Source organism: Pseudonaja textilis, chromosome Z, assembly GCF_049901715.1.
Source record: "Pseudonaja textilis isolate UNSWEBS1 chromosome Z, rPseTex1.2, whole genome shotgun sequence".
In the NCBI taxonomy this organism is placed as follows: domain Eukaryota; kingdom Metazoa; phylum Chordata; class Lepidosauria; order Squamata; family Elapidae; genus Pseudonaja; species Pseudonaja textilis.
Window position 1 is genome coordinate 27,445,995 of NC_142008.1, and position 20,594 is coordinate 27,466,588.

The window sequence follows — 20,594 nt, forward strand, 5'->3', positions numbered from 1 at the left end:
TTTGATGTGGTTTACTCTGGTGCTTTCCATGCATGTTGAGCTTTAGCTTCTCACCTAAAGCAGCTTTCCCCATGTGCTGTGATCGTTCTCATCTACAGTGAGCCCCGCTGACCTGTCTCCCTTTGTCTCTTTCCTATCCTTATACCTGCTTTCCTCACAGAATTCAACCAACACTTCACAAACAAGCAGGATGCCAATCCCTGCAGCCACAAAAAGTAGGCAAGGAGGTGTGGACAAGACCATTAAACAACACAAGCTACAGGACCAACGCCAGTACAGACAGGTAGTTTTACCCTAAACCAAATCTTGGGATGAAGTCAGTACTGAGATGAATGCTTTGCATAAATGTTTAAGTCCAGTTGCCAGTTTTGGATGCTACCAAATCATGAACTGTCTTCCCAGTGAAGATCCTGAATTGGAATCCAGGGCTTGAGGGTGTGGGGAATGAAAGTATCTTAACAGTTGCATTATTCTGATATCAGCTTGTGCATGTCGTGGCAAACATCTCCTGCTTTTGAAGTTTTGTTCCAGTACTCAGCTGTAATACTTTTTGAGGTCAGCAATAGGAATCGATAAGTCTGAAGCATTTCTGATTAAAGTGTTTATATACTAACTCCCTATTTAACAGATTTCAGTCAGCACCTCTTAACCACCCACCGGAGTGTTTCCATCTTCACCTTAACAATTCTGACGCATGTTTCATCAACCCCAATATTTGGGGTCACTTTTCTACATATCCTTTTCTTTGAACTTCCTCTTGCTCTGTGCATTTTCTGCTGTGCAGCTTAAAGGGATAGGAAAAATGGGGAAAGCTCCAGCCCATAAATGCAAGACTTAGGACAGGTTTGAACAAGTCATTCTTATTCTTCTCGAGCCTAATTTCCTACATATTCCCATGCTTTGTGATGTATGCTGACTTAAACTGTCTCCCACCATCTTTATTTACAGGCTAATGGAAGTGCTAAGAAAGCTGGTGGGGACTATAAAGCTATTTCCCCAATTCTATCTGCCTCAAAAATTCCAGCCTTTTCTTCCACTTCTGGAAAAAGTAGTTCTATGTCTAGTGGTGATAGCACTAACCTTCCAAGCCTATCCACTAAAGCCTCCGTTCCTTCTAATTCTCTCAGTCCTCCAACAGGTCGTCCTACTCATTCTTCTTCCTTAATCCCTTCAGTTGCTAATGGCTCCTTAAAATTCCAGAATCCTACTCACACAGGTAAAGGCCACAGTCACCTTTTACTCTCCACACAGACTCAAAATGGCCGCCCAACCGCTCTTCCTCCCTCTTCCTTTTCCTCCGCTTCCTCCTCCTCCTCCTCCTCCTCCTCCTCACCCTCTTCCATCTCTACCACATTACCAAACCAAAGTATGAAGAACATTCGGTCAATCCACACACCCAGCTTTACCAGCTACAAGTCCCAGAATGGAAGTGTCAGCAAAGCCACTGCATCTTCCACCATCACCAAAGAGCCATCTTAAAAGTGATACCTGGGCCTGTACGGTTCACCAAGCCTTCCTAACATGCTGATGATGTTGCAACCAGTCTTACAGCTGAAGATTGTTACCCATCCTGTTGTATCATTTCAGGCTGAATGCTACATTTGTGCTAAACACTAGGGTTAACATCGTGAATTAGTGATAAATGTAGTTTTTAAGCATTCATTACTGGTTAAACAGCCAAGGGAATTATATATGAAGCACAGATTGTCTTTTAAATAGAAACTGTTATAAGATTTGAAAGGACGTGAGTGGACTGGAAATGTGTGCACAAAAATGTATTGAGCATGAAAAACTGTATTTAAGAAGCCTGTGGTTTTTGTATAAAGCTATTTTTAAGTACAAGAATTAAAGCATCAGGATAATAAGAAGACTGTAAAACTGAAACTAAAATATTTTTCTTTTATTTTGGAGTTATTCAAATTTGTTATAGATTTCTATTTTTGTCAACAAAGAAAACCATCGTGGTTACTTTAAAATTTCTTTTGTCAAAACATTTGATACAATTATAATGTACATTTGATAGTAGAATGACAAACATAAAAGCTAAGACAAACACTGATGGGGCAAATTTATGGCACTGCCAATCAGATTATATTTAATAATTTGCCATGCATTTTTGGGTGGGGGGGGGGTTGTTTATTTGCTTATTCATTTTAGCTAAGCTTTGGCTTCCTTTTTGTTTTTTCCATGTTAATTAGACTTAGATAAACTATGTAGTATTATAGTGTGGATTTTTGAAGTGTAACTTCTGTCCTGCTCTGTATAATGGAAAGTCTTTGTACATATTATAATATAAAGATTATAAATATAAATATATGAATCTAAACAATGCATGTGGCTGGGAACATTGACTACTTTTCAACACCAAAGGTCCATTATGCATATTAAATTTTGGAAAATGTTAAATGGGGAAAAAATTGAGGAGGATTTTAGAAATCATCTGCAAAATCAGAGTGCGCTTTTGTGATATCTTGTTTATACAACAATACGTTGTTTATACAATATACACAAGTAAAAGGAAAACCCTTTGCAAAAATAAAAGGGTCCATGCTTACAGTTTGGTATCACTTTGTCACTAATAGTAACTTCTTAATCTTGTTTTTTTAGTGTCTGTGGACATGATCTGGGAGGAAATACCCTGAAATCCCATTGATTTCAGTAGAAATGTGCATGCATGTGCTTACATTCATTTTGCAAATATTAACTTTCATGGCTCAGTGTTTATTTTACAGCTGTTTCTTATAAAAGAAAGACACTAATGTACTCAGCAAAATGATGGCTTTGCTGTTTATCAATTTGTTACAGAACATTCATGTACAAAGGACATAGAAATAGATGATGAAGACAGATGATATAAAGATAGATGGATGGATAAGATAATAGAGATAGATAGATAGATAGATAGATAGATAGATAGATAGATAGATAGATAGATAGATAGATAGATAGATAGATAGATGATAGATAGATGTATTCAAAGCGAATATTTCTATCAAAGTCTTTCACAAGTGTTTGATGCAGGATAGTGACTAAACTTAAAATCAACAGGTTAAATCTCATATCAATAATAAACTGTGAAGGAAACTACAGTGTCCGGGTTTTTGCCTTTTTCTTAGTTGTTTTGGGCATAATCTTTGGTGCTGTATTGAATATCCATATTGGCAAAATGTTTTTCAATCATATAATTAAATATATCAAGATAGTATAGTTAATAAGCAGGGTTCCCTTTTCAAATATGGCTTTTAGAGATTTATCTAGACACATCCCTACACTGCTATATTTTTCATTCCTAAAGCTCTCAAAAACAATTTAAATCAGACATCTTCACAACCTCACAGCCAATTAGTGTTTCTTTCAATTCAGTAAGGGAGTGTAAGTTGCTATACCTTTTGCAGAGCTTTAATGTTAAAAATGAAAAGAGCTCCTATGAGTAATTATGGGTACAGGACACAGAGGCTGAAATAAATCTGCTTAGTTGTTGAATAATGACAGGCACTTGACATTAGAGAGAGGTGGCACTATTTCTGAGGTAGTGCAAAAACTCATGCTACTATTACATTTGTGTTGAGAGCACCAAAGTACTCCTGGGTTTAAAGGATTGAATAGTGTTATCACTGTTGCCGGGGGGATGTCCAGTTGGGGGCTTCTTTCATGTCCCTATTAAGTTGCCCTTTAAAGTAGTACCTATCTACACTTTCAAACTGTTGGGTTGGTAGGAAGTAGAGTGTGTAATGGGAGCTCACCCCATCCCTCAGTAGCAACCAGCTCAAATGCAAACATGCCAATCATCAGACCAACATCCTAACCTTGTGAGTCATGCAGTCTTAAGATTCTTATTGAAGCACACTTACATGCCCATGGGAGCTTGATTGGTTCTTTAGTATGATAGGAGTTTCCTTCATTTCATATCAATATGTCAAAGACTTGTCTCAGGATTGATGTATTGAAAACTTCCATACTAAGATCTATAATAGACTCTATTAACATTTAAAATGGAAAGTTTACAATGAGAGGAGGGTATATGGAGATGTCAATAGAAGTGGGTGAAATACACTACAGGATCCATGACTTTCAAAAAAAATTCAGAATCTTCAGAGAACTCTAGGATTTTAAGTATTTCATTTTAAGATCACTGTATATATGTTACATTTTTCCTAGAGAAGTGACTTTATATGAATAACAGATCAGCAAATGTTTTATTTGCAAAATATGCTTATCCATGATTAACTAAACCATGGTTTAATCCAATTTCCTAGGTTCATATAATACAAACAGCCATAAAATAACTCCAGGCTATATTCTAAACTGAAATTTGGTTAGTTTTCAGCCATAAAATAACCACATAACATTCTAAACTGACATTTGGTTAGTTTTCCTCCCCCTCTCATGTGCTGAAGCGAGTTATTTTTACTTTCATTAATACTCTTAGAAGTTGTCCTTTATCATGGCTGTTAGCATAAAGAATTAACATAATCAACATCCCTTACATGAACAAAGTCTCTCCTTGATTATTGACTTTCTCTCAAAATCACACATTAACACTGTTTTCTGTCTCTGGGCTCTTGGGATCCAATCTGAGGATAAAGGATATTACAGTTTTTTTCCTGATTTGGAATCCCTTGATCACCTCATGTGTGGATTATTGCAATTGGCTTTATATGGCACTGTGCTTTATAATGGTCAGATCACTAAGTGCACTTCTGTTTTCTGCTCTGTCTCCCTCTGCAGACAAGTTGGGTCTTTTAGCTCAAGGAATAAGCAGCCTAACTTAGGGTTTGGGGGGAGGGGGAGATGTGATAGACAGTTTGACTGAGGCCTCAATTTCTACCTACAACAGGTACATGTCAAGGGCTCTGATTGGCTTGCTTCTATGGGATCTCTCTCCACTTGTTAATCTTGTGGGTTTCATAGTTTTTCCAAGAAGATATGGAGAATGGATAACAGAAAACATAACCAGACTGGAAGAAGAAAGAGACTGAATCCTTGCATAAAAGAGCCCATCATAGACATTATATTATGGTGATATATTGGAAGCTACCCAATGGTTTTGTTTTAAGACCTGCTATGTGTTGGGGAGGGAAAAATCACACAAATCCTTTTAAGGACACTGAGAAACATTCAAGGATTCATCATATAAACCTGCTTAGACCTATTCAAAGTTGAATTCCAGCTGGATGAACTCATGCAAGTCGATGAGATGCCATTTTGTTCTGTTATCCAGGAAGAATTTACTATTAACTCCTGGAGAAATGGACAGGATCTTTGGGATGGTAACCTAACCATTTTTCCTTTTCTGTTTGCTCCCCCAGTTAATTAGCACTGCCTGGCAGATGACATATGATTGGATCATGCAATAGTTTACACCTTTGATAGAGGAAGGAAACAGTTAGTGATAGGACCCCTCTCAAAGAAACATGGCTATGAATAATGTTCATCTAGTTTCCAAGCTTCTCATCTTAGAGAAAACTGCTAAGATGGTGACTAGCTTGCATCTCCAGAGGGCGCTGGAGGAAATAGATCTTTCAAAGGCAGGTGTTAAGCTGGGACACAGAGTGGAGATGGCACTGATTATACAGATAGTCCTCACTTAACAATCATTCATTCACAACTGAAGATACAACAGAGCTTAACAAATGGTACTTCTATCTGGTCCTCAAAGTTACAACTGTTGTAGTACCCCTCTAGTCACATACTGAGCGTTGGCAGAGCACCTGCACTCTGCCAGTGTAGGCACTCTGCCAACACAAGAAGTGCTTCAACTCCCCCCACCTATCTCCCCTTCCCACCTCTGCTCTTTTGGCCACCTGCACTCTGCAACCCCACTGTCCTGCAATCTGTTTGTCTGAGGTATTAAAATGCGGCTCTAAATATGCACCTTGATACCTCTCCAGTTGTCACTCTATCCATTATTTCTAGATTTGGTATATAATCCACAGGACACTTGCAACAGGATTTGCATTGCATTTCCAAGAGCTTTGGTAATCTTTATGGATAACAAGGAAGCATTTTGATTGGATTGATCTCTGGGATGTCCAAGAACAGCTGGCAGGCCATGCTATTTGACTCCTCCATGCCAATTGTTTGACAAAGGGTCCACATTTGAAAGGCCTAATGATTACAGGAATATTATTGGTCCACTAAATAAAATTAACCTACCATTCACACCTTCTAACTTACTTTGCTTTATTTTTGGGTGTAGCCTACAACTTTATAACTGTAGACTGTTAGCTATTCCAAAATTAGCTGAGTTTGACTAAATGGTCAAAATCTTCCAGAATCTGCTGCTGGATCCTTGTAGACATGACAGGTCAAAGAATACCTCTTACCAAAGACAAAATTCTCTCTGAAGTTTTCCCACTGGAGATCTATTTGGAGCCAAGAATATTGTTGCAAGTATGATCAAGATTTTTGGTTTGCAGCATACCACTTCCTTTTTGATTTATTAAAAACACTTAAAAAAAGATAGAGCGGGAATGTTGGTTGATAATAAAAAAAGATACTAGGAAACATTCCAGCAGTTTCAGGAATAATGTTGTCTACTCAAACTTACAAGAATTTTTACACTTCTGAAACATAAAAAATTGTCTCCATCGCCACTTAAAAAGAATATTTTATTATTTCTTTTGAATGACAGGCTATTAGAAAATGATAAAAAAAACAACTGTAAATCTTACAAAAAATTATTAGTAAATTAAAGACACTTGTATTTCCTTTTTGTAGGGCATTTCAAGTTCTGTTTATGTCAATAGGTAGCGCCAGGATATATTAATTGAGGATAACTTTTTGATTGAGGCTCAGGTATATAAAGAGGATTATTACTTTAGATTTCATTGCCTTTCAGGCAGGCATCCTGAGAATATATCTATGCCCAGAAAATTTAAAAAATAAAAATCACTATAAGTGGAAAACAGTCTCCTTTCAGGACACGAATACAGTAAAGCTAATTTTTTTGACAGACATGAATATATATAAAAACGTGTGGTAAGTATTCTCTACTAAGTGTTACTGTGCAGTGAAAATGAAGTGTCTTTTTTCTATCATTGTTTCCCATGAATGGAAATAGGAAAGGTAAAAATGGGATATCTCTAAAAATAAATGAGTTCTATATGTTTGTATGTGTCTTTGAGTATCAAATTCTAATTAGTGGTTTTAAAAAATGAGAAATTTGTGAGTATTAACTATTTTTCCCCATGATGTTTTAAAATCTCTTCTTGATATTTTGATGTCATGAGGCTAGGTGCCTCTAAATACTGACAGATTAAATAAGGAAAGTGCTTACCCTCAAAAATTTGTAGTTTGTTGTCACCTAAAGACAGCAAGAAATCTCTGCCTTTAATGTACTGGTTTATTCAAAAGGCATAGCTTCTGTATCTAACATGACTAGATATTGGCAAGGTCTTTGTTACTAGCCAATGCCTACCCTCCCCCCGAGAAAATTTACATGTTACTTATATAAATCATATACTCTTCACAGTAATGTCATTTCTTAACTAAAAGATAACTTTAACACACGTTGATGTTTTCAAGTACTCCTTCATGTGAAACAATGTCTTAAGGTATTTTTCCCTTATACTGTATGTTTCATAATTTTCACCTTACCTTACATTTTAAAAATATGATTCTTAAAATATTTATTAAAAATCTGTATTTTTTCTTTTGTGTTATATTATGCGTGTAACTATCAACCATAATGTATTTGCAAGGTTTCTCCAGAAGATTGCAAACCCTATTGTATTTTATACTTTACAATGACTTTCTTTAATAGTAATAAAAAGTTTAACAACTGACAATGCAGGAATTTTTTTTCTGGTGCTTTTAAAACAAATAAACATAGGTTATGTGTTGCACTCTATTACAGCATTTACTACTCAAACCATAACATGCTCCATTCAGAGAAATCAATATGTTTTGCCTTAGTATAGCATTAGACAGGTTGTCCAAGCCTAAATGAACTGTACTGAATTAGATTGGAGTACATGGACAATGTTTTTTTTTTAAAAAAGTGACATATTACCATTGCTCTATCTCTAAAATTTCATTTTCTGTGGTAATTTAATGTTCCTTACTGTTTTGAAGGATGTCTTCATCTTGTCACATAACACTGAGTTTAAAACATCCTCAGTGTGGGGAACAATAAATGCAAAACTTTATCATTATTTTTATTCATTTATTTATAATCCCACCTTTATTGTTTTTACAAATAACTCAAGGAGCTGAATATGTCCAACCCATCTTCATTGTCCTCTTTTCTCTATAACAACAGTCATTGTGTGAAGTGATTTGGGCTGAGAGACTGGCCCAGATGCCCAGCTGGCTTTCTTGGCTAAGGTGGTACTTGAACTCACAGTCTACTGCTTCCTAGTGAGTCCTTCCTTTTCATTAGGTGTCCAAAATATCTGAGTTTCATCTTCAGGATCTGGCCTAATGCTTTAACCATTAGATCAAATTAAATTGCTGTACAAATAATGTCAGAAGAAATTTATTTCTAGCCAGAAAAATAGAAATGCTAATAACTTTACTAGTCACTCTTTCAAACTCAGCAAAGAATATAAGAAAAACTTAAGACAGAATCTAAATATTTGTTTCTATTAACACTATTGGCTGTAAGTCACTGGTCTTCTTTTAAAGCACAACCCTTGCATTCATCTTCAAAATTATCTAAACGCAGAGGCAAAAAATGAACATGCAAAAATATGCAAATGTATGCAAAATATGTATATGTGTGCAAAAAATTGGGAAAGGTATGCCAAAAGAATGATAAAGCTGATGTATTCTTGCCATTAGGGGATACATAGATTAAGCAGTTAATATTAACACAACTTGAATTACAAGAATGAGGGTAAAGTTAATTTAAAATAATTTAAAACAGAACATTTAAAACAGGACAGAACTATGACGCTGGAGAAGACTCCAGCAGGTCCCTTGGACTGCAAGCCAATCAAACTGGTCAGTCCTAGAGAAGATCAACCCTGACTGCTTTTTAAAAGGCCAGATCCTGAAGATGAAACTCAGATATTTTGGACACCTAATGAAAAGGAAGGACTCACTGGAGAAGAGCCTAATTGTGGGAACGATTGAGGGCAAAAGAAGAAGGGGGTGATAGAGAATGAGGTGGCTGGATGGAGTCACTGAAGCAGTCAGCGTGAACTTAAATGGACTCCAGGCGATGGTAGGGGACAGGAAGGCCTGGAAGAAGGTTGTCCATGAGGTCATGATGGGTCGGACACGACTTTGCAACTAACAACAACATTTTTTCTTTCGAAGCAGAGGATAGGCTTGCTGATAAAAGCTGAAAAGCAAAGCTTTCTTGGGGGGCAGCACAGGGTTTGTCCAGTCCAAGTGCTGAGCAATGACTTCCCTCCTGCCTGTTTAGTATTTGATCAGCTCAATAGACAAGGCCAGGCAAAGAGGGGAGCTGTTCTCTTGGTTTCCAGTGTTCCCCTGCCCGTCCATGCGCTCCTGTTTCAGCATTCGGTGCCAAAAAGGTTTGCCAACACTGCCCTATACTCACCCAGTTGTTTACTTTAAATCTTATCTAGCCTAGAAGATGGAAATTGGGAAAGTGTTGGTTACATGCTGCCACCTAGTGGTTATGGTTTTAGACTACAATTTTGTTTTTGCTTTTTCCAATAAAAAGTTTGGTACTATATTATTGTTTGATTATTCTCTGATAACTGCAAAATTATAATTCTGTGTTATTCTCAGTTGTCAGTTGTCTTTCCCAAATTGCTTCTTTTTTTGTTGTCATTTCATTAAAGACATGGCCTAGTTTAAAATACACATTTTTTTTCTTGGTCAGAACAATTATCTTTGAAAATGTTTATCAGCCATTGATAAGTATCCATATATTAAATGATTGAATGGACTTAGTTCTACAAACATAGCAGGGCTTAAAAATGGAATGGAATAAAGACTTTATTGTAACTTTAAATATACACTAATGAACATACAGTAAAATGATATTTCACTGCATTCAGCTCAAAAATAACCATTATGCATATATTCACAAACACACACATATATGACACAGAGAAACATCACAGTCTAGTTTGAATGTATACGTGCACATGTGAAGAAAAAAGAATCCTGCGAGTTTACAAAGATGGATGGCATAAGGAACAAAGCTGTTACACAATCTGTTAGCCCTGTTATAAATACTTTAAAACCTTCTCCCAGAAGGGAGCAACAGAAACAGACCATAAGGTGGATGTTTGAGGTCTCTAACAATGCCTTGAGCTCTAAGCACATAGTGTTTATAAGCAATATCCTGAATAACAGGAAGCAAGCTTCCTATAATCTTTTCAGATGTCCTTACCACTTGCTGTATGGAGCGTCTAATTGAGGCATTGCTGCCACCAACCAAACAGTGATGCAGTTTGTTAAAGTGCTCTCAATTGTGCCTCTGTAAGAACTAGCCAAGACAGAAGGAGAAAAATGTGCTCTCCTCATCTGATGCAGGAAATGCAAATGCTGGTTTGCATGTTTCACTAAAAACATATGAAGAGACCAAGTCAGATTGTTAGTTATCTTCATCCCCAGATACTTAATATAATTGACCATCTCTACAGCTGCAACTAACAGAAGAGGGAGGCTCCTGGGGGTATTCTGACATGGGAATGAAGTCTACCCCGATGACCACTTTGAAGTGGGTAAGCCATGTGCTACTGTGCACTGCATTGTTGTGAGCCACTTCAGCAAAGGGGAGCAGGTGGAGCCCAATTGGCCCACCATTGCATTAGTCCACTCTACCACCCCATTGGTACTCAGATGGAAAGCTGAACTAAGCCCCTGGGGGGACCAAATTGACTTTATGAACTCTCTCCAGAACTTGTGAATTGAACCCCCACCCCCAATCCGAAATAATTCTCCTTGGCACTCTGTGCGACTGATAGATATACCTCGGGAACAATTTCACCAACTTGTGGGTGGATGGTAGTCTGGGACAGGCAATAAAATGAACCTACTTGGAAAACAGGTCGATCACTGTCCAGATCACGGTATTCCTGCACTCTCTGGCAGCTCCACTATGAAACCCATCGCAATCTCTTCCCAGGACCAGGTGGGCTGCTTTCTGGGGAGGGAATAATTGCAACCACCTTCTCCCAACTGGGACATTCATGAGAGGGCGTCAGCCAGGAAACTCTTCCCTGCCGGAAAGTACTTCAGGGTAAAGTTGAATTGGTTGAAATACTGTGCCTACTGAACTTGCTTCAATGAATCCTAGGAGTCCTAGGTGCCTCCAAATTTGTATGGTCAGCGCATGCTTTGAATGGCACGTTGCTCCCTTCCGCAGGTGTGACCACCTCACTTTATGGCTGCAGCACCAGCACATCACTTAGCCTCCTGCTCTATTGCAGCCGTGAGCAAGCAGAAGTGGGCCGGCAGCCATGCAGAGCCCTTCTGGATGGGGCTGCTGGAGCCACAGCTGCAAAGCAAGGCAGGTGTCAGGGTGTTGGTGGCCTGGCTATGGGGGCACCTCCACCTGTTTCTTGGTGGCGGCACTGATTGTGTTTGTCTGTGTGTGTGTTTCCCGAAAATAAGATCGGGTTTTATTTTCTTATACTCCACAGGAGAATGCTAGGCTGCTTGTTCCTAGTAGAGGTCTGCAGAAGATCCTTTAGGGCTTCAATTTTTAATTCTTGCACAGCGTGCTTTTGTTGCCATTCCTCTTCCCTTCCTACACTCTCCTTCAATAGAGCCAAGATCTCTCTTAATTCCATCATTTGGCTCTTTTGCAGCCAGTAATCAGGCTGCGAAACATGGTGGATATTTTTTTAGTTGCTCCAAGTCTCCTTTTAAAGAGGTGTCCTCCAACTGCTTGAAGAGCTGATCCCTTTGGCAGGCCAACTCCCAATAGCACTGCAAACATTCCAGGTACATCTTTCTATTTCATTACTCCTCTTAATTTGTACAGCTTCCCAAATTCTATCTTAACATCTGTCCCTGAATACACTGACTTCATTTTCTATTGCAAATCACCAATAGACAATCCCAATTCTTTCTCTATCACTTCATAGTATATCGAATCCATTTCCTCAGGTTCTCCAGTGGAGTTGTCGCCTGGAAGGCAGGCAGTGCAAAGCACCTTTTGCTGGGCACCCCCAAATTTCTAGAAGGCATTACTGATCATTCAAATAATACATTCAAAAGTCTAATTAATCAGAAGAACAACTGGCCTTCGGAAGTTGTGAATCTCCAATACTTTTTTAAAGAAGAGATTGGACAGCCATTTGTCTGAAATGAATAGAGTTTTCTTCCTGAGCATGAAGGTTGGACTAAAAGACCTCCAAGGTTCTGTTCTGTCCTGTCCTATCCCATCCTATTCTAATCCATGTATCCTATTTCTGACACCATTAAAATGTTACACATGTGCTGCCAGATTTGGCTTATATTCACTGGAAAACAGCCACACTGAAATAACTTTCAACCGAACACTGAAGCACGAATGATTCTTTAGAATACATGGAGACCAGGTGAATTTAAAATAAATAGTAAACTTTACTGATTACAGTGTACGTATATTTGTTCTTTCATACATGCACACATACATTCATCCACACTTACCTATGCTCTCAACTAGCCCGGCAAGCACTTAGCCAAAGAAACAGAAACCTCCATGTCTGGGTCCAAAGATGACTCAAATGGGTGAGTTTCAGGACCTCTTTTATCCCCCAAAGTCCTTCCTTTGTCCTGGTAGCTGCTGATGGGACTTGGGGAGGAGTTCCCCATATGCTGAAGCCCAACTTCTTTTCTCTGATTCAGGAGACATTTTTTCTTTGTTCCCTTAACGATTTATTTCCGTCTTAACTATTTTCCCTGAGGGAGCTTTTCCTGGCTTTCATGCACCTTTTTTACATGGCAACGTTTTTGAGTATTGCAGCTTCAGCCTAGTCTTGCACAAGAATTACCTGTACTTTTTTTTTGATCTCTGAAAGAATCAGGTTGGTGTTGGCATGTTCTTCATTTTTCAGTAAGTCCTATTAGCGCACAGTTAAGAAGCTCATCACAAGATTTAGTGGAATTTGTTCATAAGGATCTGTTACTAATCTTTATAAATGAACCGTTATACATATACTTATTATACTTATTAAACCGTTATACATATACTTATTATTATGCAGGATATAGTAAGTTGCTCATAAGCTCCACTGAGAGTTTTTTTTGTCTGAGGTATTAAAAGGTGGCTCTAAGGATCCATAATAATGCCACTACAGTTGCTACTCTATCAACTGGATTTGTTTCTGAATTTGGTATAAATGCATTGCATCTGCAAGGAGCCTTTGTCATTCTTTATGGAAAGCAAGGAAGCATTTTATTTGGATGTCCAAGAGCAAGTAGTAGATATTTGACTCCACCATGTCAATTATTTGACAAAGGGTCCACATTTGATATTGGTTCACTAAATAGAATTAATTTGCTGTTCTCGCCTTCTTAGTTACTTCTTTAATTTTTAGTGTTCTCCCACCCAATTTGGTCAGACACTGGCTTTTTCAAGATTAGTTGAGGATGACTAAATGGTAAAACCTTCCAAAATCTGCTACAGAACCCTTGTAGATACAACAGGTCAAAGATGAAATTTTCTCTGAAGTTTCTCCACTGGAGATCTATTTGGAGCCAAGGACATTGTTGCAAGTATGATCAATATTATGGATTTGCTGCATACCACTTCCTATTTGATTGATTAAAGACATTTTTAAAAATATGGAACTGGGATATTGATTGACCTCAAAGGTGATACCAGGATGCCCCTCCCGCCCCAGCATTTGCAAGAATGATGTCATCTACTCAAATTTTCAAGGATTTTCACACTTCTGAGAACGTGGGTTTCCATACAAAAATTGTCTCCATCACCACCATAAAAGAATGTTTATTATTTCTTTCAAATAATTGGCTATTAGAAAGCCATAAAAAACAATTGCAAATCATACAAAAAAAAATCTATTAGTAACTCAAAGACACTTATATTTCCTTTCAGTAGTGCTAGAATACATTAACTGAGAAAAACTTTTTGATGGAGGTTCAGGAATATAAAGAGGATTACTACTTTAGGCTTCATTGTCTTTCAGGTAGGCATCCTGGGAATATATATGAACACAGAAAATTAAAAGAAATTACTATAATTATTTAGTGGAAAACCATCATAAATTTTCAGTTTGTTGTCACCTAGAGATAGCAAGAGATCTCTGCATTCAATCCATTGGCTTAGGCTAAAAGGCACAGCTTCTGAATCTGAACATGACTAGATCATGGCAAGGTCTTTATTACCAGCCAATGCCCACCCTCCCTCTGAAGAAACCATCCTAAACGTACCTTTGTTGATATTTTCAAGCACTCTTTAGTGTGAAAACAGCCTGTCTTAAGATATGACAGATCATTTACTGATCAAAGTTACAACAGACCTCCGAAAAGCCATGTATAACTATGATTCGAAAATAAGAATTTTACAAAAGTTATCCAGTCATTTGCACTTATGAATGACTGGGTGGCTTCACAACTTTGCAGAGATGCCCATCTATCTCTATCCCAGCTCCACCCTTACCCTGCTGGGTCCCTGGGAGATTGCTCTTGCTTTGCCCCCTCTTCCACCCCTCACAATGCTTTGTTTACCTTCCGGAGATCCGCATAACTCAGTATTGTGGGCCACATTGAGAACTCAGTGTACTGGGCCACTTGGAGCAACCTTTTGCAAACTGATCTTGGCAAAGCAGCATTTCCACTGCCTTTTGCCTTTCTGCATGGTCTCTTTAACTCAGAACAGGATAATGAGCCACAGTTTGTGCTTTGCAGTTTCTATATTTTTAAAAAAAAGTTTTAAAAGGAAAGGGGAGAAACAAGAGCAGTGAGATGGAGGACAATGAAGAGTTAGGTGTTAAAAGGGCAATGCACTTCATATTTTGAGGACCCCCTGGTGCAAAGAGGGCCACTGGGCTGCTGAGTGCCTTCTTCCACGGTCAGCAGCAGCATCTGCACAACATCAAGAAAAAAAGAAAAAGCACTCCTCTGCCAAAACGGAAAGGGGGGCGGAAAGGCATGGAGGTCATAAAGTTCACCCCATCCTCCAGCAGTGGTGAGTGAACTCTGACCGAGAGAACTGAGACCATCCTCAAGAAGCAATAACAGAGGAGAAGATGATCCTATGCTAAGTGAGACAATTATCACAATGACCATCAGGGCGGAAGTAACAGTGGCTTGCCCTTGTTGAACAGATGTCTGGTCAGCCCTGGGGTGGTGGAGAAACTGGGGATGAAGCTTAGGGAATTAAAGATACCCATAGCATTCCCCCAGCTAGATGGAACTTTGGTGGGAGGAAGCCCATGGAGTTAATGATAGGGACCCACACAGAAACCACCAGCTTCTTTGTGAGCTCAGGCATAACTGAATCAATGATATTTGGGCTTGCATGGCTAAAGAAATTGAATCCCTCACTTGACTGGGAGAAACCATCTTAAGAAAGGATATGTCCACTGGGCTTCTTCCCGTTCCAAGTCCTCCCCTTTGGCTACAGGGAGCCCTCACGGTGTTCAGGCAACTGATAAATGAGCTCTTACATGAATATTTGAATAAATAATTTTGTGTACTTGGATGATTTTTTTAAATTTATATGAGACCATGGAAGAACACCTACAGCTGATGGGAGCAGTACTTGAAAAGCTTCATGTAGCACAACTGTATGAGTTTTCCAAGTGCACAGAACTAAACTGGATTATCTGGGATACCAAATCTTTCATGAAGGGGTGGTAATAGATCCAGAAAAGGTGAAAGCTATCTTCAAATGGGAGGCGCCTCCCATATGAAAGCACCTGCAAATCTTCCTGCTGGAGGTCACAAACTTTTACAGGCGGTTCAAACCAGCCTTTGCCCAAATTCCTCTACCCATCAAATTTCTTAAAAACAAAATGGGAAGGCCTAGCCAGCCACTGAAATGGAGGATGGAATGCCAGGCAACCTTTTTCAGCTTTTCATGGCCGAATCAATGCTCAAGCGCCCTGACCCTAACCAGCCTTTTGTCCTCCAGGTAGATGCCAGTGATGTAACAATAGGAGCAGTTCTCCTCCAAAAGAACCAACAGGGAGCATTAAAGCCCTGTGCCTACATCTCCCTAAAACTCTCTGATGCAGAGCACCATTTGGTGGTATCGGAGAAAGAGGTGTACACTGTGCAGTGGACACTCCTTATTTGGAGGCAATTTTTAGAGTGCATCAAGAGCAAGACTCCATTCGAGGTGTGAACTGATCACAAAAATTTGGAAGCACAAGATCCTTCCAGAAATTATCCCCTAAACAAGTGAGATGGCACAATATTTTAATCACTTCAATTTCACTCTCTGCTATTTCCCTGGGGGAAAGAATTTCCTAGCCAATGCTTTATCCAGAATGCCCAAATGCAACAGAACCAGAGAAGTAATAAATTCCATCATCCCATCCAATTACATATCCTCACAAGAGTGCAGAAAAGCCCCCAGGGCCAAATATCTGATGAATTAACACAAGTACTGAAGACCGCTCTAGTGAGGGCAAATGGTTCAACTTCCACAAAGTTTTCATTGAGAGACAACTTGGCATAGATGGGGACCAGATTTTATGTGCCCTCTAGTCAATAAAGCTTGGTCCTACAGCAGAACCATGATTCAAAAACAGATGGATATTTTGGGTTTGTAAAGACCCTTCACCTTGTGAAACACCAATTCTGGTGGCTGCATATGAGAACTATGTGGTCAATTGCCCAACAGATGCTTTAGCTAAAAGATACCCTGGCAAGCCCTTCGGTTTCCTGCAGCCTGTGACCAGTCCCTCGTTCTATGGAAAGAAATATAGATGCATTTCATTACAGAACTGCTGGAAAGTTCAGAGAACAACAGTGATTTGGGTCATAGCCAATGTATTCTCCAAACAAGCCCATTTTATGGCTTTCCCAAGATACCCTATACACAACATGTGTATAGGCTCTGCAAGGCCCCAGACAGAATAATTTCTGATCAGGGTGTAAAATTTACATCTAAGTTCTGGCAGGAGCTCCTAAAACTGTTGGGGACCTCCCAGGGCTCAATTCCTCATACCACTCTCAGACTAATGGAGTTGTGAATATAGGAATTGCTGGAACCATTGCTATGTAAATTACCAACAAAATGACTGGGCAGATCTCTTTCCACTTGCAGAAATCTTATATAATAATTCTGTCCACAGTAGCACAGCGTTTAAGTCATTCCGTATGGGTACCAGCCTGGACTTTGCTTCTATGCCAAAACTCTCTCAACATAACCCCCACCATGCTTCATTAGTCAACTGAGTGAAAACTTTGCAAAACACCTGGCCAATTGTCTGTAAGGCAGTAGAGGAGGCAAGGGAGGTGTACAAAATATGCTGTTAAAAAGACAGCCCCTTAAAATAATTTCAAAGTGGGGGATAAAATATACACTATACCTCCACCAAATTTCTACAGTCCAAGCAATTATGTCAAAATTAGGATCAAAGTACATTGGGCATTTCCCCATCATTAGAGTTATAAACCCAGTGATTGTGGAGCTGAAATTGCTGAAAAACCTTAGAAGTGTCCATCCAGTTCCCACTACAGCCTTCTGAAGATTGCAACTATATCCCCCTTGCATCCCACAACAAAAACCATTACCCCTTCCCTTATTAACTAAAGGGGAACAACATTTTGAAGTCAAAGAGATTCTTGATTCCTGCCTCCATAGAGGCAAACTGCAATACTTTGTTTTATGGAACAGAGTTCTCGGACAGAGTGAATTGATGGTCACCATGTGCACTCATCCTGCCTCACTCGCAAATTTCACAACAAATATCCTAACAAACCCAAATAATTCTGACGAATCATTGCTCTTTTTTCCTTCCTTTAGGGGTAGCCATCTACCATCCTGTTATGCCATGCATTGCTTGCTGTCAACCTGCCATATTCAGTGGGGGGACAGGGACTCCAGGGTGGGATAAGGGGGATGCATAAGAGGAATTGGAACTAGGCATCGTGCTGTTCTGTGACAACTACCAGCCATTTCAAAGTCACATTATGGAATGCAGAACTATCCAGCCTGCGAAGACTGTTACCCAAACAATTTTTTAGCACCTAATTGGGAAATCAAAGATAATTTGAAAGGTGGGAATAAAGGAAAAGTTAACCATATGCTTTCGGCACGAAAATTCAGATCCAGCTTTGCTTCTTCTGTAACCAGTAGGCTTTAGTAAATTGTATTTTCGCTAACAATAAATTTGAGAGTCTTCCTTTTCTAACTGACCAAACTGGGATGGTTGACAGTAGTCAACATATGATGTAGCCAGTTGGCATGGCTTTTACAAAACTTTTTCCCTGCTGATAACAGTTCTACAGAGGAATTATACTGAGTCTGTCATCTGCACCTCTATAACTGTCTGGTTTGGTTCTGCAACCCAACAGGACAGACACAGACTTCAGAGGATAATTAGGACTGCAGAAAAAACAATTACTACTCACCTGCCTTCAATTGAGGACCTGTATACTGCACGAGTCAAAAAGAGGGCTGTGAAATATTTACAGACCCCTCACATTCCAGACATAAACTGTTTCAAGTCCTTCCCTCAAAACGACACTATAGAGCACTGCACACCAGAACAAGACACAGGAACAGTTTTTTCCCCGAATGCCATCACTCCCTCAAATAAGTCCCTCAACACTGTCCAACTATTTACAAAGTCTGCATTATTATTACTATTAATCTTCTCATCACTCCTTATTACCCATCCCCTCCCACTTGTGACTGTATGACTGTAACTTTGTTGCTTATATCCTTATGATTTATATTGACTGTTTCCTAGTATGATTTGATTTAGGACTATTGTGTTGTACCTGATGGTTCTTGACACTTGACGAATGTATCTTTTCTTTTATGTACACTGAAAGCATTTGCACCAAGATAAATTCCTTGTGTGTCCAATCACACTTGGCCAATAAATAACTCATGTTCTGTTCTGTTCTGTTTGTTCTGTTCTGTTCTATTCTACTCCCCCATGGAGCCAATGATCCGATGTTTAACAAGGGATACACAAAACAAAACACAAACTAGGGAAAATTAATTTACATATACTAGGTTTCTTTACAGTAGATCATTGAAATAATAGTTTGTTCCAAAGCATTCAGAAGAGATTAATTTTGAGGAAAAATTCCAAGAACCTAAAACAGGTTCTTGAAGGGAGATTCAAACAAATTTGTTTGAAACTAAATAATAAAGATAGCTTTTTGAGAAAATAGCCAGCCTCTGGACAGATGATTAGTGGAGCTGGTAAAAAGAAAACATGCTCAAGATCATATAAGAGAAAAGGCAAAAACAAGTTGTGGAAGGTTTTGAAGACCAGGATAAGGAATTACTATTAAATAATTTATAAAGATTTAAAAATGGAGGAATGTTGGTGAAAGATGTTTTTCTAGAATGCATGTGATTCATTTCTGGCTGTTCATTTGATAATTAGAAAAAAAACTTACAAGCTGAATATTGAATGTAAAATGCCAATTATTTCCTAACTCTATCAGATTTTAATCTTTGTTTTATTATTCTGTATAACCATTTGCTTTTATTAGTGAAAATATTTTGAAGATCAAACCTCTGCCCAATTTATGGCTCAAAAAGATCACACTTGTAACATGTTCATATTTGCAAAACTGTACATTACCACCAAACCTCCTGTATAAACATTGTTTTTCCTTGATGTCTAAAGCTATCTGATAGCAACACAGATTTAGCATAACGGCCTGATACATTGGAGATCAGTCTGCTTTGCATACATTCTAGTGCAAACTTAATATTTCCTATAAGAGCGAATGCCGTGTTTGTGTATGAACTACATTTTGACAAATTTTGTAAATCTTGTATATGAAACAAATTTGAATTCAACATTTATAAAGGGATTATGGCTTTTAATTTTAATTTTTTTAAAATTTAAATCCAGTATCCTTCCTGCTCTTTTTCCTATACAGCCTGATGATATCTGCATAATTCAAAGGGATGTTCACTATTCTGAGTATTTTACTTGACCCGTAATAAAGATATCAGGAGTCATGGCAGAAACTGTTCTAAGCGAACTAGAACACTGCATTTGAAAACTACACACCTACTTTTGGTGTCATTGTATGGACAGCACCTTTGTCACCATCAAAAGAAATGTACTGAAAGACTTCCATATGCTACTGAACTCCATCTTCCCAGAAATAAAATTCACAATGGAGGAAGAAATGGCCAAACCATTACCATTTTTAGATGTGCCTGTCAACAGGAAGGAAGATGGAAGCCTAAAAACCGCAGTAATCGTAAGGCCACTCCATGCATTCTCAGTTTCAACAATAACCATCCACTGTTACACAAAAAGACCTGCATCAGAATACTATGAGAATGAGAAGAGAACTGTAGTACCCAGCAAACTAAACAACTTGAGAGAATGAACAATTCAAGCATAATGGGTACCCACAAGCAATTATTACAAGATGCCTGCACAAAATGCAAAGGAGAGAAAAGTGAAGAGAAGGTAAAAGACCAACTCTACGTTGCCATACATTTCAAAAGCAGTAGAATGCAAGCAGAATGCAATTCCAAGATCAGCAAGTAGGCATCA

The 20,594-nt window shown here is 38.6% G+C and overlaps 1 protein-coding gene across 1 annotated transcript in view; it reads left to right on the forward strand.

Annotated features, from left to right (window-relative positions):
- The window catches only part of KIAA1217 (KIAA1217 ortholog), a 221,946-nt gene extending 218,857 nt beyond the window's left edge, over positions 1–3,089 (forward strand). The window contains 2 exon segments of the mRNA XM_026706260.2: positions 161–283; positions 949–3,089. Coding sequence (XP_026562045.2) covers positions 161–283; positions 949–1,479 — 654 coding nt within the window. The 3' untranslated portion in view covers positions 1,480–3,089.
- Positions 3,090–20,594: the final 17,505 nt, after the last annotated feature.